General features: G+C 43.3%; 1 protein-coding gene across 1 annotated transcript; it reads right to left on the bottom strand.

Annotated features, from left to right (window-relative positions):
• Positions 1-619: 619 nt before the first annotated feature.
• cactin lies at positions 620-18203 on the bottom strand. Its single transcript, XM_055658575.1, has 10 exons — positions 17828-18203; positions 17020-17729; positions 15869-15964; positions 12819-12964; positions 11397-11559; positions 6457-6571; positions 5162-5354; positions 4574-4696; positions 2735-2985; positions 620-1253 (listed from the first exon to the last, which is right to left on the bottom strand). The coding sequence occupies exons 1-10, from the start codon at positions 18186-18188 to the stop codon at positions 763-765; spliced, it is 2649 nt and encodes an 882-aa protein (XP_055514550.1). The 5' UTR covers positions 18189-18203; the 3' UTR covers positions 620-762.
• Positions 18204-19103: the final 900 nt, after the last annotated feature.

The raw sequence follows: 19103 nt of genomic DNA on the forward strand, positions 1-19103 counted from the left end.
TTAGATGGATGATAGCAATCCCATTATATCTCATACATTAAAAAAAAATGTACTTCTGTTTACGTGAAGGGATTTTTGAGAGCGCTGGAGAAATGGCCGCACTGCAGCAGCAGCATCACAAAGGCTAAAGATAGGGATAGTATTGAAGGTACACAAAAATGCTGGAGAAACTCAGCGGGTGCAGCAGCATCTATGGAGCGAATCTATTCCTTCGCTCCATAGATGATGCTGCACCCGTTGAGTTTCTCCAGTATTTTTGTGTACCTTCGATTTTCCAGCATTTGCAGTTCCTTCTTAAACACGGGATAGTATGGAAAGTTGAACAACAGATTCCCAAAGCACGATCCACAGAGTAAAATGAATTATGGGTTCATTGCAACGATATTCGCATTGAATTAACAAGGTATATCCTGCAGTTCCTTCTTGAACATTTTAACAAGGTAAATCGGAGGGAATAATTAAGATGTACAAGGCATCACAATAAGAGTATAAGTGAAACTAATAATGTAACACTAAGCAGACAATATTTTACAAAGTTCTGTTGTCGCAGCTGCACAGAATTGTAAGCTTTCAATAAAATTGTTGCAATGATCATAGATATTATACTAAGAAAATAATGACAGTGTGGGGAAGGTAATTTTAATCTTAGATCATTGGAAAAAATCCTTTCCAGTCCTGCATGAGCACATCTTTTTCAAACTCTATTGTAGCATATTTTAATAGCTGGCAAATGAAGTCATGTAGTTTTACCTCCGGGCTTTTCTATCTTCGGTAGCGATACCGTTTAAAATGGAACCAAAGTTGAAATATTCCATTGGCAAACTGACATCTGAAACCGTGTCGGTGAGAGTATTCCCACTCGCGGTTAACAATTTTAAAAGCAATATCTTCATATGGGGGGCCAGCATGGAATCGAAGAATGGCAAAGTCTTTGTTGTCCAGACACGGCTCAAGGAAATATTGGGGGGTTGACCTTTTGTCAATGAGGTCAGGGTAAAAGATGTTGAACTTGTAACCCTGGACAATCTTCGGAGGAGGGTTGTCAAAGTCGTAATGGGTTTGGTTGTACTTGTTCCACTCAAAGCCAGTGTGGACTCGATTGAAGAACCGCGGCTTCCTGGGTCGGTACTTGTCAGCCCACAGGTACACTTTGCCCGTCAAGGGCATCTCCACGCTGAACTGAGCTTCATCGGTGCCCATTCCTTCCCTGGCTTTGCGCACAAAGGCATCTTCCGCACTCTCACTGGCATCACCTACGACAGACACGGAAAATAGTTCATTATTTAATTACATGAACACTTCCATGATTTGAACCACAGATCTTAATAATTGGCAAAATTATCTAGATCCCAAGTTAAGATTCTAGGTATATAATCTAGTCATGCCATCTGGCACATTAGAAAAGAATAACTTGTACATCCTAGATCTTTATTTGATTATTTTTACTGTTAGAAATCTTAGGCACTACATTTTGAGCACCGCTATTTGCAAGACGGTATTTAAGATTATGTAAAAATGTTGATACTGTGGACATTTATAGCCGCCAAGGCAAGATATTCAACAGGAAATTAAATAGGGAATTTTGGACACAGTGCTGAAGTAACTCAGCAAGTCAGGCAGCATCTCTGGAGGACATGAATGGGCGACCTTTCAGGTTGGTATCAATTCTTCAGATTTAAAGAAGATCTGTACAAGGGTACTGACCCAAAACTTTGTCTATCGGCCTTAAGGGTACCGACTGGAAATGTCACCTATTCATGTCCTCTAGAGATGCTGCCCAACCCCTGATTTACCTCAGCACTTAAGGTTCTATGCAAGATTCCAGTTTGCAGTTTGGAAGAAGATCCTACAATGATATTATGGTTTGTGGAACCTGTTAACATAGAAAGTTTAGGTGAATAAAATAGATGCAATTAAGTGGAGATAAACATCTGAGGGAAGAAGGATATAAAGAGTTATACTGGTCATTTTGGATGAGAAAAGGCAGGAGGATCAAGTGGAACTTGGACTGACTGGGCAAGATTTCTGTCCTGCACGCAACACATTATTCTCTTGCTTTTCATCAACAATTTGGGAGGTGCGATCGACTTGTAGAAGAATCTGCTTAATAGAAATAAACTATTGCAACAGAGTGGGTCAACAAAAAGTTAGCCAAATGATATTTCTACTAAAGGGGCTATGCAGTAGTCAGTGTAGATGACAGAAGATGGTATAAAATGTGGAGAATGGCAGGGTACCTATATGAGAGCACAGGCAAAGAAAATAGGAAGGACAAAGTTATAGTGTCAAAGCATGGAAACAGGTCCTTCGCCCCCACTCGTCCATGCCGACCAAGATGCTCCATCTAACATAGTCCCATTTGACTGCATTTGGCCCATATCCCTCTAAACCCATCCTATCCTTGTAGCTGTACAAGCATTGTTTAAATCCATTCATTATACCTACCTCAACCGTCTACTTTGGCAAGTTGTTCCACAGACCAAGTGAAAAAGATGCCCCTCGGGTTTCTATTAAATCTTTCTCCTCAAAGGGTTCAACCAGTTTCCACTCAACAACGGTTGACAAAAAGGAGAGGCACTTTGGGAGTTTTATTGATAGATTAACTAACATAAAAATTAAGTTTCAATGTTCATGGTGAGTGAAAATAAATGTGGCTGAGAGGGGAGGCAATAGTTTAGAAAATAATAAAATGTTCAGAAGTTGGAAGATAGTTTGTCAGCGACATTTCTCTTACCCGTCACTTGCAACTGCTGCCTTGCCATCATTAGTTTTTGCATGTCCTCGTCAGCATCCACCATGTGAGTGTCCATAGGCAGCTCATGCATACCGAGTAACTTTGGACTGTATTTGCCAGCATCGTAATCATCCAAACTCTGTTGAATTAGATCCTCCTCAGTAAGCACCGCTTCACCCTCACCCTCCACGTTCTCCACTTGCTCGGTTGCTTCTGAAGAGCCTGTTACTTCCTTGTCTTCAGCTTTTGACCTGCGTGATGCACATAAAGTCAGCTCAGTTTAAAAAAAATGATTAGTGAGAATAGGTGCCATAAATTCAAAGCAGCAATAAAAATAATATTAATGGCTTGTTTAGTTCACAAGAACATTTTATTTACAACTTACCCAAATAAGTCGAAACTCATTTAATTCTGTTGTAGTTATTATGTCTCAGTTGAAGTTGCATGTCAAAGCCGTTGGTACACAGGTTTACATTGCAGTGTGGAAGACATTCTTACCACAATAGTAGCTGGGTCTCGATGCCAATTATTAAATATAAAAATCTAACCAATTCAAAGTTGACCCAAAGACGACATTACACATTTTGGCAGTTCAAAGAACCCAAATTTCACAGCAATAAAGAAAATGTATATTCTATAATTAACAGGGGAATTCCAGCCTCACCCACCTAAAAGACAACCAGAGGCCAAAGGTAGGGCACATCTGGAGGATTATAGGCAATGGTAGAGGAGAATGAGTGAAGAGCAAAAGTAAAGAAGAATGCAAAGGGGAGAAAGAAGAAAAGTAAGAGGACAACGTATGACCAATATCGTGCGATAAACTAGGAATAAATATACTGCAAGACCGATTCCATTATTAAGTCTTGCACTGAGAAAATAAGCTTTTACACTTACATGCCGCTGAAGTTGCCAGAAATAGTAGAACATTGCTGAGTCCAAGGGTACAGTTAACTTTTATTTCATAATTCCTATAACTTTGAAGGAGACTATGTGACTCATCGATGCCAGCTCTCAGAGAAATCCCCTTAATTATGTCCCAAAACCAGTTCTCTTAAACTAAACGTTCTTGCCCAATAACTGCATGTGATTCTACCACCTACCACCGAGGGGCAATTCCCATCAGCCATTTAACTTTCCAGCCAGTACACCTTTGCGATATGGGAGGAAACCTCAGCACTGGGTGACAAACCTACCAGGTTACAAGGTGAGCATACTATCACACTGACAGCACAAGAGGTCAGGATTGAACCCAGGGCCCCAGAACTATGAGGCTCTGCACCACGATGCTACTTTGTGTGGAGTTTGCATATTCTGCCTGTGACAGCAAGGGTTTCCTCCCACATCCCAAAGAAGGCAGCACTGAAGGTTAACTATCTGTGGTAAATTGATCCTACTGTGTAGGGAGTGGATGCAAAAGTGGGATAAGATATATCTAATTTGAACGGGTGATCAAAAATGATCGGCGTGGACTAGGTTGCCCTGTTTCAATGTTGTATTTCTGAACTAAACAATATAAATTGTAATAAATCTTATTGATTCCCAGTTCTTTTATTCAGAATAATATTCAAGCATTATGCCACCAAAATAAAGCCTCATCACTTACATGGGCAGTCGCAGGCAGAGTTGACTACAATGAGTATCAAGAAAATAGATCCATGTGCATCAGGTATTAACTCACTCACCTGTGGATTGGCTACGATGTGAATTTATTAAAGAATGCTTTTAATTTAATAATAAATTAGCTTAGTGCACAATTTCAAATGGCAGTGAAGGGACTTTTGGATCGGAAGGGAAGGAAGGCATATGTAGGACAGAATCTAAAATTGTAAAAGCACATACTTGTCCTTGGGAGACTGTGGTTCGCTCTTTAGAATGGGAAACAAGGGCTCGCTTTCCACTCCCTGCTCCTGCTTCAGCTTGTAAAGTTTCTGCCTCAACACATCCTGGTGTCTTTCACGTAACCTGAGGGAAAGAACACAAACACAGGTCAACTCATGCAGACAGCAACAAATGTCAAGGTTTATTATTGTCACTCGTACCGAGGTACAGTGAAGTTTTTGTTTTGCCCGCTGTCCATTCAAATCGGATAATACAATATATCGATACGATCAAATCAAACTCAAGTACAAAGGGTAGAGCAAAGGGGAAAATACAGAGAGCAGAATGTTGTTCTCAGCATTGTAGGGCACCAGTTTCAGAGATAAAAGTTGTTTTTTAACACAGTGTGTGGTGATGGTTGGTGGTGGAAGCAGATACGACAGTGGCATTGAAGAGACTTTTGGATCGGAAGGGAAGGAAGGCATAAGGATTAAGTGCAGATAGATAAGAGTTAGTCTTGGCATCATGTTTGGCACCAACATTGTGGACCGAAGGGTCTGTTCTTGTGCTGTACTGTTCTATGTTCTAGGTTCATACACCGAGTATTACCTGGCTCTAGCCATGTATGCCTTGAGTTGCTGCAGTAGAGATTCCCAGTAGCCAATGTCCAGATTTGAACCACCAGTTTTGATTTTCGCCTCTATGTTTTGATACAGTGCTTGAAGCTGGTTGTACGTTTTCCCTTTAAACACCGACTGAACATCAGTGCACACTGAAGTGTTGATTCCTTCACGTCTCTCCCCTGAAAAGTTTATTTTTAAAAAGGAAAGTGTGATTAAGTTAAAATAATATAGACTTTCAACAAAACAACAGGTCCTTTAAGTCCAAGATAAAACTCTACTGGTTGCAGTAGGTACAATAACATTTAAAAGACATTTGGACTGATACATGGATAGGAAAGGTTTATGGGGATATGGGTCAAATGCAGGCAGATGGGACTAGTGTAAATGGGGCATGGACAAGATGGGCAGAGGGACCAGTTTCCATGCTGTATGACTCTAAATGCTTACTCAGTATGGCTCTACTATAATCAAGGGATCTGTCTGTATAGATGGAGTCAAACTTCTGTGAGTGATTACGAAAACGAGTTGGAAAGGCTACACAGCTTGAGGTTAGAGCTGAATCAGAGTTGGGGTTTTGGTCAGGAAGTGCAGAAGAGGTTTAGCAGGATTAGAGGGTATTAGCCTCAAAGAGTTTGGACAGAATTGAATTGTTGTCTCTGCAATGTTGCAGGCTGATAGGAAGACGTGATAGGATTTTATAAAATTACGAGGCACAGATAGGGTAGATGGTCAGAACCTTTTCCCCCAGGGTGGAAATGTCAAATACTAGAGGGCATGGCTATAAGGTCAGAGGGAGAAAGTTTAAGGGAGATGGGCAGGACAAGTTTTTTTAATTTTTATACAGAGACTAGTGGGTGCCTGGAACACGCTGCCAGCGGTAGTTGTCCAAACAGATATTATAGTGGGGTTTAAGAGGCCTTTAAATATATGCATGAATGTACAGACGATGGATGAATATGGAGAACATGAAGTCAGAAAAGAATGGTTTAAATAGAGATCACATTTGGTACAGATATTGTGGGCCAAAGGGCCTGCCGCTGTACTCTCCTCTGTTCCATTTTCTCAAGTACAGAAGTCATTAGTGAATGGCCTTAAGTGGTATTTCAAATCCTATTATCTTCATGAGCAATATTACGTTGAATTATTGGTAATGATTGAATTTACATTGCTTCTTTGTAAGTGTTTACCCAGTCTTAAAGTCGTGCTTTGTGAGCCTCTGTTAGTTTTACCCAACGCAGATGTGTTCTCAACACAATTATCTTCCTTCTACATTTCCATTACCTGGTCCTTTTCCTGAGGCTTCCAGCTTTTTTAGGTTACTTATTTCGTCCTCTGTAATAGTAGTCATATCTCTCCAAAAGTCAGCATTCTTCCCCTGCTCCAGCTCCATGTAGACCTGAAGCAAAGAGGCCAGTCAGACATAGAAATTTGCAAATTAGTTTAGAGATACATCATGGGAACAGGCCCTTTGGCCCATCGAGTCCACGCCAACTATCGATCACCCGTTCACACTAGTTCTATATTATCCCAATTTCACATCCACTCCCTGCACATTAGGGGCAATTTACAGAGGGCAATAAACCTACAAACCCACACCTCTGGGATGTGTGAGAAAACCAGAGAACCCGGAGGAAACCCACACGGTCTCAGGGAGAACGTGCAAAACTCCATGCAGGCAGCACCGTGGTCAGGATCATACCTGGCGTTGTGAGAAGGCAACTATACCAGCTGCGCAATCCAGACCACACATAAATGCCAGTTTGCATTTCTAGATCATAATGTTCTAATTACTTTGTTTTTTCCCCTTTTGAGATGCTAAGGTAAAGTTGCTCAAACATTTCATACACAATAATGTTCCAGTTAGTATTTCCATGGTTACAAAATAACAACGGGATACGGACATCATTTAAATTAGTTGCATTAGTAAACATTTGATTACAAACTTATTTCCATCACATTTGCTGACTTTGTCTGAAGTCCTGGTTTAGTATTAGTGGTGGTTTTACATTTTTCACCGAGATATTTACTATTAACATGCGAACTGTGATGAGGTGTTTGAAAGGGAAGCCAGCCAGTACACATGCCAATTGAACTGGAATCTGCCCGTAAAAACTTTCAGTAACTTCAAGCGGGATCAGCCAAACCACAATCTTCCTCTCCTTCTGATCTCAGAGAATGGGTGGGTCTAGGGATCTTCCTGACGTGAATGACTCAGCAATCCAGTAAATAATCAAGAGCCACCGAGAGAAAATTCAACTTTACAATTTGTCCTTAGGGAATTCAATGCTAATGTGCACTATTGCAAGATGCTCTTTGAGACAAACTCTATCTTCAGTACATAAAAGTTGTCCATCAAGTTGTTTCCATCTTCAGGATGCCATCAATATTCTATCTTTGCACTAAATGTACCCTTTATCTGTGCACTGTGGATAGCTTGGTGGGTACCTGAAACACACTGCCATGGGTGGTGATGGAGGCAGATACGTTAGTGGCGTTTAAGAGGCTTTTAGACAGGTACATGAATATGCAGGAAATGGAGAGATATGGATCATGAGCAGGCAATTTAACTTGGCATCACGTTGCTGTTCTATGTCCTGCTTACAAACCACAAATTCAGCCTGTTCCACTCATGGAATAGCTTACACACATGAAATCCTGGCACCAAGGAGGCAAAATGCCACTTGGAACATATCTGCATTTGCAGCGTTATACTTGCAAACTTTTTTTAACTCCCTCTCTCCATTCTGAAATTCCCTATACTTTACAACTCTTTGCATTTCTTCTGAGATTTGGGTTTCTACAAATCTGCGCCCATCCGTAAATTTGTCATGTGCTCAAAATGGTTTACATGAGTTCTGAGGAAATTCAAACAGTTAGTGCAACAGAGACTTCTGGTGGCTGTAACCCAGAATTGCACCACCATTTTCTTTTTAGATGTCCAAGTATTAAATGCATACTGAGGCTATAATTAAAATTTACAAGAAACATAAGCCATTCTTGTTAAAGATTTACACTGCTAGTTGGTTAAGGGGAAATAAATATTTTCATTGAGTTCTTGGCAGTGTTAGAACCCATACTTAGGTTGAAACAAAAATAATTAAAGCCATCTACTAATTTCCACACTGTTGGTGGAACGGAAAATCTGAGACTATTATAATCCACTTATTAACTTGAATAAGGTTAATTCAAATTAAATAATTAGAAATTTTTCTGCATTTTTCTTAACATTTTTTACTTAATACCAAGGCACAATTTGAAATTTTTTAAACTAAAATAAAATGTAAAACTAAGGGGAGAAGGCAGGCAAGGGTTATTGATTGCGGACGATCAGCCATGATCACAATAAATTACGGTGCTGGCTTGAAGGGCCGAATGGCCTCCTCCTGCACCTATTTTCTATGTTTCTCTATGTTTCGATGTGACAGCAGCAAACTCTAAGCTCATCATAAAATAATATCCAATGGAAAATTACAATTGATATAGTGAGAACCAGTTGTATAATTATCTTCATGTTCTTTTTACTCACACAGATGTGTTAAAATATAAAATTAAGAATTCCCAATGTATTTTTTTCATCCTATTTCCAAATTTAATTCAGAGGATAAGTATGCTATTGGCAAGGTCAATACCTTTTACTCAACTCATCTATACCCAAGAAGGGCAGCATAATGGCACAGCTGGTAGACCTGCTTCACAACGCCAGAAACACAGGTTCAATCCTGATTTCCAATTCTGGTTCAAAGGTTTATTCTCCTGCAGTCGGGGCAATCGAAGCACCCGCAGCCGGCCATCGAAGCTCCCGCGATCGGGGCGGTCGAAGCTCCTGTGACTTGGAACTTCCAAAGTCGAACCCTAACCAGGGACCGCGAGCTCCACGATGTTAAAGTCCGCAGGGTCTACTGGTTGGGGCTTCCGAAGTCGAACAGGGACAGCGCGCTCCACCAAGTTGTCCGCCGGCTCCCGCGGTTGGAGCTCCCGAAGTCAATCTCCAGCTCGACTCCAGTTGACAACTCCACGATGTTAGGCCGCAGTGCAGACGGAGATACGATATGGGGGAAAAAATCGCATCTCCGTTGCGGTGAGAGATTTTTAAAAGTTTTCCTCACCTCCCCCCCACACATAAAACAAGCTAAAGAACACTAACATATTCATTTAACACATACTAAAAAACACCAAAAAGGAAAAGGACGAGACAGACTGTTGGTGAGGCACAGGGCTGCCAACTCTCACGTTTTGAGCGTGAGACTCACGCCCTCACGCTCCAGACATTTCTCACACTCAGTGGTGAGAAACTTTGTGATCAACGAAAATTAAAAAACTCGGATAAACGGGTCCGCGGGTGTTGGAGAGCCGGGGCTGCGGGAGGGATGGAAGCAGAACCAGCGGCGGGAATAGATGCAGGGAGCTGGGACTGGTGAGTTTGCGTCGCTCTGTTGTGAGAAATTCTGTGATCAACGAAAATTTAAAAACTAATATCAACTGCATGGGCCATGGGTGTTGGAAGCAGAAGCAGCGGCGGGGACAAATGCGGACGGGGAGCGGGGCTAGCGTGTTTGCCGGGCTGGCGAGTCGCTCACTGCAGCTCCGGCCATGGAGCAGCCTCAGTGCAAGAGTCCCGGGCCGTCGGAGGCGTCGAAGCATTGCGCCGCTGCCGTGAGAGTCTCTGTGCCGAATTCGCCCAGGTGACCGGCATGGATCAGGTGCATCCTGGAGGACAACCAGTGGCTGCTGGAAGTAAGTACCAAGCACTGGGTAGATACGGTGGAAGATAGTAGACTTCAAATGGGGGTGGTTGGTGAAAGCATCCTGCTTGCCTGCTAGATTTTCACTTACTGTAACTGCAGGAAAATGTTCCCGATTTTGGGGGCGTTCAGAACCATGGGTCACAGTTTAAGAATAAAGGGGGGGGGCAGTTAGGAATGAGATGAAAACAAACTTTCTTCATGCAGAGAGTTGTGAATCTGTGGAATTATCTGCCACAGAAGGCAGTGCAGGCCAATTCACTGGATGTTTTCAAGAGAGTTACATTTAGTTCTTGGGGTAACGACATCAAGGGATATGGGGAAAAAACAGGAAAGAGGTACTGATTTTAGATGAATAGCCTTGATCATATTGAATGGCAGTGCTGGCTCGAAGGGCCGATGGCCTATTCCTGCACCTATTTTCTGTGTTTCTATGCTTGAGCATATGGCAATAAAACTCGATCACTTGATTTTGAAGCATTTATGCATGGTGGAGGTATAATGTAGTCATAGAGTGATACAGTGTGAAAACAGGCCCTTCGCTGCAACTTGCCCACACTCACCAACATGTCCCAGCTACGCCACCTGCTTTTGGTCCATACCTCCAAACCTGTCCATGTATCAGTCTAAGTTTTTCTTAAATGTTGGGATGGTCCCTGCCTCAACTACCTCCTCTGGCAGCTTGTTCCATACACCCATCACCCTTTGTGTGGATAAAGTTACCCCTTAAAAAGTTACCTCTTAAAAATACTTCATACAAAAAACATTGAAATCATACTTCTACAGTGCACTAAAACATGATTTTAATACATAAAATTTCAAAAGGTTCCTACCCTGGGAGGGGGGACACCCTTCTTCCACACCCTCTCCCCACTCGGTTGCTTCACTCCCTCACCGGGTACCCCCAAGGCCAGTGATCAATGATTGCACAGCCTCTCCCCTTTCAAAAATGCTCCAATCAAATTTAAAGCATATATATTGCATTCAAGTCTAAGTTAAAAGACGCCCTTCAGTATGCACCATATTGCACAATTTCAAGCTGAAAAATGCAAATGTTCTGTACCAATGGGAGAGGGACACCCTCCTCCCTCCTTCCCCTCCCCCTTCCCCTTCCCCCCCCCCCCGGTCGCTATGTTCCCTCGGGCCTGGTCTTTCGCAATTTCTCACTCCCAATATTGGCAGCCCTGGAGGCAGCCATTACGACGCCACCCCATGGCTGTGTGGAGTGTGCACATTTTCCCCGTGATTGCATGGGTTTCCTCCCACATCACTGAGACATCCGCGTAGGTAGATTAATCAGTATCTGTAAATTGTCCCTGGTATGCTTCCATGCTGTATCTCTAAATTAAAGATGGCAGTGATCCTTCAATAATTTGATACAACTGAGGAAAGGGAGAACCCCGAGCTTGAACCTCTTATGAAATGACCTTAAAGCATTACTGAGAAGATAAAATACAGCACATTATATGAGTGACTTACTCTGATATCCTCAAGGAGGTCTTCCAAGTCTGAAGCAGTCAGTCCATTGAGAAAAGTATACGGTTCATGCATTTCTACAGCTAAATCATCGTCCTCCGCACTGATATATTTAGCAAGAAGGTCTATCGGCTTGGCGCGGCCTCCCAGAATACGGATCTTTGATCTACGATGAAAGGAATGAATTGAAAGCCACTTTCATTTTAAATGTCAACACAACACATGTACTTCCACTTAGAGTCACACAGCATGAAAACAAGCGCTTCGACCCAACGTGCCCACGCTGTCCAACATGCCCAATCTGCACTTGTCCCACCTGCCCGCGTTTGGCCCATATCCCTCTAAACCTACCCTATCAATGTACCTATCTAAATGTTTCTTAAACATTGTGATAGTACCTGCTGAGAGATTTTCTCATTCAAAGTTCAACGGGAAGAACTGTTCAGGATTGTAGTTGAAATAAGTTAAGATAGTTTTCTCTAGAATGCCAAAGCTTAAGGGGAGACCTGATAGAAGTATCTAAAATTGAGATGCATAGATAGGGTAGGCAGTCAAAACTTTTTCAGGGTGGAAACATCATAGACTAGAGGGTATAACTTTGAGGTAATAGGCAAAGTTTAAAGATGTGCGGGACAAGTTTATTTACACAGTGGGTCGTGGGTGCCTGGTATGTGCTTCCAGGGGTGGTTGTAGAGGCAGATGCAATATTGGCATTAAAGAGGCTTTTAGATGGGCACATGAATATGCAAGGTATGGAGGGGTTTGGATCATGTACTGGCAGAGATTAACTTACCACCATGTTTGGCACAAACACTGGGGCCAAAGGGTCAGTTCTCGTGCTGGACTCCTCTATGATCTATGTATTACCGACTGTTACGGAGCCAATAGAGCAACAAATTTGCAAACTTCCATTTTCACATCCCATAGAGCATCCACAAACTCTTCATATTCAAACCAAAGTAATATTTGCATTTTTATGGAATAAATCCGTAGTAAAATTGCATTCCAGTTTAACCACAACCTCTGAAATAGGCAAAATTTAAAAAAAAAATCATAGGTTGCTTTATCTTCTCTATATGTGCGTACCTTCCAGCAGTAATCAGATAACATCAGATTATTAATCAAACTAATAAGGTACAGCAATTAATTTTCACCACTCCATTCACTCAAGGCTAATTGTCACAGCATGTCAACCATGCCACCATGGAAAAACAAAATTATCAATGTTAAGATTTCTCCATACTCAAAATTGTCAAAATAAATCCAAGCAATCAAAAACACCCCACTGAACTCCTGCTAGTTCTAGAGTGGAAATTACAGCTCGTCCCTCTCCTCCAAATATACAGGGTTGCTGAACAGTATCCATTGTTACAGTTACTGGTGTGTTTAAACCAAGAGAATTTGGACGACTTTATTTCAATTTACCTCAACTTGGCTTGCTGTAAATGGAAATAATCTTCTTGTTCTGCCCAGGTCTTGAAGTGTTCTGCTTCCTTCTCCCGCTGTAACATCTCTAGCTCTTGTTCCCGCAGGCCTTTCTCCCGCTCCCGTTCCAGGCGCAGTTGTTTCACCTACAGTCAAGAGTCAAGCGTGTTTAACTGCCATATCTGCTGACAATGAAACAATGAAATTCTTACATGCAGCAACAGATGGGCCTGTAAACACAGTACATATAGATAATATATAATAAAGTGAAAAAAAAATAATAACCCCAATACCCTGGAAAAAAATCTCTGTGCAACGAAAAATAGGATATAGTTCATAGCTGTAGTTACAGTTATGCAGTGCTCAAGAGCCTGATGGTTATTGAGTGTGACAGGCCCATTACACCTCCACTTTCTTTCATTGGAACTACTTGTGCAAGGCTGATGTCAGATTATCAGAATGTTTAATTGTGTTGATAAAAATAATTCATATTAACGAACATTTTGTGAAAGAGATTACATTCAGAAAAATGTTCACTGCTAAAACACATTAATCAGAAAACTAATTTTGGTATTGACCTTGCATCCAAAATCAGAAAGCTGGTCAACAAACATGGTTTCTCCACTTCTATTGACTTGTATTTGGCAACAAGATCTGCCACAAATATCTACTTCAAATCTAACTATGTCAGCATCCTGATAACTTTACCACCTATATTTATTTAGTGCAGATTATTTACAAAATTGTGCAGATTATTAACATAATTGAGAAAAGCACCCACAATTTACCTGGCTCTAATAAGTCTCAGTTGTTGCCATTATTAGGATCACATTAAAGGAATGTGAACAAACAATAAAGGAATGTGAACAAACAATTAAAAAAGTTATTTGTGGTTTTAATTGTAATAAAAGGACAAAGTTTTGTAAAACCATTCTCATAATCGACTTAGGCAAAGGCAATGAAAATTATTTCTCAGTTTTATTTTTCAATTTTGTAAAGTGAGCATTTGTTTTGTGATCGATTTGTTTTCATAAGAGCCACAAAACACTTTTTCCGAGAAGTTTAAATGAGATAACTGCAAGAGCCGAGGCATTTATGTTTGAAACGGTTATGACAATCACGACAAATATAAATGCAATGTATTTGAACACAAAATAAACTTTAGGTCTTGGCTGCTAATTCAAGCCATTGTCACTGAATATCTTTTCCACACTAGAATTGCAACAATATGATCCACATATACCATTGATAGACCAACACACAAATCTAATGTTTACAGCTCAAATTCTTCTGATTGAAATTGCCTCATTATATCTTCCAAACCAGGCAGCACAGAGGCACCGCTGGTAAAGCTGCAACCTCACAGCGCCAGAGACCAGGTTTCGATCCTGACCTCGTGTGCCATCTTTGTGACGTATGCAGATTCGTGGGATTCCTCCAAGCGTTCCCATATTCCTAAAGACCTGCGGGTTTGTAGGTTAATTGGCTTCTGTAAAATTGCCCCTGGTGTCTGGAAAGTGGGTGTTCAAGTGGGATAATGTAGAACTAATGTGAATGGGAGGTTGGCGTGGACCCGAAAGGCCAAAGAGCCCGTTTCCACGCAGAATCTTTCAATTCAATCACACTTGTTGCTGCCTCAGTCCATGTCCACTAAGTGAGAATTTGTTGAGGGGATTATTACTGTCAGCCTCACCTCAGGCCAGCAACAAATCAAACTAGTGCTCCGTGTATTCACTGAGGAAGTGACAGCGACAGAGAGGATGGCCAGATGCAATGCCTGGCCATATTATTGCGTGCACTTTCTCTACTGCCTCGCTCACTGGCCTCATAAAACTCAGTGGAGGGTCAAAGTGTTTTGAGAAAAGCTTACATTAGATAGATTCCATTACATAAGTTTTTAGAGCATAATAAGAATGAACGGACAGCCCTAAAATTAATTAGCAAGCATGTTTAATTTAAAGTGATCAGTTTTTAATTTTCTGAAAAGCTTTTATCAAAAACTGAGGCTTAAGTCGTAAATTTACCAAGTCTTTCAGCTATTTAAAGAACCAAATATATGCAGCATTGAGTTTATGGCTATTTATCAGATTTCAGAGGCTCTCTGATGAATCTTAACCCTATAATTCTGGAGGAAAAAGTTTATCTACATTGCACTAATGATGCTTAGTGGCCTGTCAACCACTATAAATTGCTCAACTTTTCAAATAGTTGCTCCTGAATTAATAAAATGTTACACTAATAATATTAATAAGTATTAAAATATAGAATTATACTTGCAGCTACTATTTGACAGTATTAGATAAAAAACATGTCAATCTGCTGCAAATCTGGGCGGTCACAGTGGCGCAGCGGTAGAGTTGCTGCCTTACAGCTAATGCAACGCCGGAGACCCGGGTTCAATCCCGACTACTGATGTGGTCTGTATGGAGTTTGTACATTCTCCCCGTGATCTGCGTGGGGTTTCTCCAAGATTTTCTGTTTCACACTCCAAAGATGTACAGGTTTGTAGTTTAATTGGCTTGGTAAATGTAAAAAAAAATTGATCCTTGTGGGTGTTGGATAGTGTTAATGTGCGGGGCACACTGGTCGGCGTGTACCCGGTGGGCTAAAGGGCCTGTTTGCGCGCTGTTTCTCTAAACTAAACTGAACTAAATGAAGAAGCACTGCAAATAGCGATTCAACCGAGCCATAAAGTAATGCTGCATGGAAATAGGCCCTTCGGTCCAACTTCCCCATACCAACCAAGATGCCCCATCTACACTAGTCCCACCTGCCTGCGTTTAGCTCATATCCTTCTAAAACATTACTATCCATGTACCTGTCCAAATGCATTTTACATATTGTTATAGTACCTGCCTCAACTACCTCCTCTGGCAGTACGTTCCATTTAGCCAAATTCCCCTATTTCTGCTTCTCCTTGTGAATTCCAACTGACTGAGGCACTTTGGAAAGAGGATATGAGAATGTGTCAATCAGACCTGCAGCCACGTTCAGAACTGCATGGACAATATAATAGAAGATTTGTAGAAAACTAAGATATTAGCACATACTTTTTGCAGCTCCAAACGGTTGTCCTCTTGAATTCTCTTGTTTCTGTCCTTTAGATCTTTTTCAGTAAGATGACTAATGCCTTTTTTTTCCAGAGCCTATAATGTAAAGAAACAAACAAACACTGTTACTAAAAATGTCACAGGAATACACCATATATTCATAATACACAGAAAAATCTTAGTCGGATGACAATTTTGAGCTAATTATGTTCAAATTTTTCAGTTGTGCTAAATGCACAAATTGTCAATTCGATGTGACTGTTATACCATGAAACTGACAGCAATTTCTGAAAAACACTCATGCAGACTTGCATACAGAAATCCCGTGTGTGCTGTTTATAGGAACGGTTGCCACTGCAAAACATAAACCTGAAATGTTGTGTTTTCTTGTTTGGGACGTAGATGCACTTCAATTGTGTACCAAGACAGTGCAATAGAGCATTGAAGCGTACAAGACAGGAACAGGCCCATTGGCCCACATAGTCTGCCAAACATAATGCCAAATTAAACAAATCTCATCTGCCTGCACATGATCCATTCCACTCTGTTCCCAGCATACCCACATAAAAGCCTTTTAAACGTGACTGTCGTATCTGCCTCTGAGTAAAATATTTGCCCTGTGGATTTGTAATTCAGCGAGCAGGCAGCAGGGTCCCGACCTGAAACATCACCTTTCCATACTCTCCAGAGATGCTGTCAGAGTCGCTTAATTACTCCAGCACTTTGTGCCTTTTGTGTAGTAAAGAACTGCAGATGCTGGCTTAAATCGAAGATAGACACAAAATGCTGGAGTAATTCAGCGTGACAGGCAGCATCTCTGTAGAGAAGGAATGCTTGACGTTTCGGATCGAGACCCTTCTTCAGACTTTGTGTCTTTTTTTGTAAACCGGCATCTGCTGGTTCCTTGTCTTCACTTGGCATTGTCCCTGTTCAACTACATCTGCCATACGCTTGCACACTTTCCCAGGTGATAAATATCTCATTGTAACCTCAGCCTTCATCACTGTCCGAAGGGTCCTGACCAGAAACATCGCCTGTCCATTCCCTTCAGAGATGCTGCCTGACCCGTTGAGTTCCTGCAGCATATTGGGTTCTACTTCTTCATTGTCCACCAGTTTTATAAAGGTTAAATGTAGATACTTGACCATAACCTTTTGCCAAATGAAGGTGCCCAGCAGGTTGTTGTCTCCAAAGGGATTGTCAGCGTTGGTGTAGCCCATGTACTCCTCGCTCCAGCCCATCTTCTCCCTCTTCTTCCTCTCTTTGGCCTCCTTCCTGGCCAGGCGGCGGGCACGCTTTTCCTCGGGGGTCTCCATCACCTTGGCCATCTCCCGTTGTTTCTTTTTCTCCGCCTTATCCTTTAGCTTCTCCTGGAGGGTCAGCAGGCGACTGGCGCTATCCGAGCTGCCAGAGGATGAGGAGGAGGAAGTGGAGGAGGAACGGGAGCGGTCGGAACGACCCGGGGAGCGGTCGAGACGAGAGAGACCCGGGGTTTGACCGGAGAGACCCGGGGAACGAGAAGAGTGGCCGGGGGTGCGCCCTGGGGACCGGGAGGAGCGACCCGGGGAGCGGACAGAACGGCCGGGGGAGTGACCGGAGCGGCCGGGGGAGCGAGTGGAGTGGCCGGGTCTACCCGGGGAGGGAGAGGAGGCGCCGGGGGAGCGATTGGAGCGGCTGGGTCTACCCGGGGAGGGAGAAGAGCGGCCGCTACGGTCGGGGGAGCGGCCCGGGGAGCGAGTGGGGCGGCCAGGGCGGTCTGGGGAACGATATGAGCAGCCGGGCCGACCCGGGGAGCGACCGGACCGGCCAGGGGAAGGAGAGGAGCGGCCGGGGGAGCGACTCGGGGAGCGGGAGGATCGGCCTCTGCGGCCGGGGTAGCGACTCGGGGAGCGGGAGGGGAGGATCGGCCTCTACGGCCGGGGGAGCGGGTGGAGCGGTCCGGACGAGCCGGGGAGTGACCGGAGCGGCCAGGGGAGCGACTCGGGGAGTGGGAGGATCGGCCTCTGCGGCCGGGGGAGCGGGTGGAGCGGTCCGGACGAGCCGGGGAGCGACTCGGGGAGCGGGAGGATCGGCCTCTACGGTCGGGGGAGCGGCGCCGGGAGCTGGGCCCGGGCCTGGCCCCACGCCGATGCCGGCCGGACTCTGGGCTCCGGCCACCGCTCCTCTCCCTCCGGCCCCGGCTGTCGCCCCGCCGCTCCTTCTCCCGGCGCCGCTCCCTGTCCCTGTCCCGGGAGCGGGAGCGGGAGCGGGAGCGGGACCTTCTCCGTCTCCTCCTGCTGCTCCCGCCGCCTCCATCGCCATCGGCCGCTCGCGAACTCATCGCCGTCAACACTAGGCGGGTGGGCGGGGGCCTCCGACGCTGCCGGCGCGCCGCTCACCTCACACTCACACCTCAATGCCTGATCAAATCGCCCTCTTTCTCCCTCTCTCTAGTTAGTCTATCTGAGCAGAAGGGGGGAAAAGACAAATCTTCCCCATTCTTTAAAACAACCGAAAACAAAAACACAGGTTTTCAATTTGACCCTTTACATGCAAAGATTGGATAGAGTGGATGTTTCCACCAGTGGGAGAGTCTCGGACTAGAGGTCACAGCCTAAATTAAAGGACGTTCTTTTAGGAAGGAAATGAGAAATTTATTTAGTCAGAGGATGGTGAATCTGTGTAATTCTTTGCCACAGAAGGCGGTGGAGGCCAAGTCAGTGGATATTTTATGGCAGAGATAATAGATTAATGATAGTGATTAGTACGGGTGTCAGAGGTTCTGGGGAGAATGGGGTTTGGAGAGAGGGATAGATCATGATTGAATGACGGAGTAGACTTGATGGACCGAATGGCCTAATTCTGCTCCTATCACATATGAAAATCCACACTTGGTTCAGGCATTTTGGAGAGGCAAGCAGAGGTCCTTCCTGGCAATGGTCGCTAAGAAGGTGCATCATGCGGTCATTGACCTGAGGTAATGAGGTGCTTTTCTCTTCACAGAGGCTGATCGACCTGCTGGGTATTATCAGTGTTCACTGTTCCACATTATTTTAATAAGGTGCATAATGTCACAGGAGGGATAAATGCGAGACTGATGCACGGTAAAGGAAGGATTAAGTTACGGGAAATGTTTTTTTTTGTCATTTTGTGTAGGTTTAGGTTTATTATTGAGATGCTGCTTGACCCGCTGAGTTACTCCAGGAATTTGTATTAATTTGTGTAATCCTGCATCTGTAGTTCCTTGTTCCTACAA

The sequence above is a fragment of the Leucoraja erinacea genome, chromosome 29, assembly GCF_028641065.1.
Source record: "Leucoraja erinacea ecotype New England chromosome 29, Leri_hhj_1, whole genome shotgun sequence".
In the NCBI taxonomy this organism is placed as follows: Eukaryota; Metazoa; Chordata; class Chondrichthyes; order Rajiformes; family Rajidae; genus Leucoraja; species Leucoraja erinaceus.

Bases quoted from the DNA above. Each gene is read 5' to 3' on its own strand.
- cactin (XM_055658575.1), bottom strand. From the start codon at position 18,188: ATGAGTTCGCGAGCGGCCGATGGCGATGGAGGCGGCGGGAGCAGCAGG. The intron at 12,965-15,868 runs GTATGTGCTAAT...TCTTGACTGTAG, and splicing joins ACCGTTTGGAGCTGCAAAAA to GTGAAACAACTGCGCCTGGA. The intron at 2,986-4,573 runs GTATGTGCTTTT...TGCATCACGCAG, and splicing joins CCACAGTCTCCCAAGGACAA to GTCAAAAGCTGAAGACAAGG.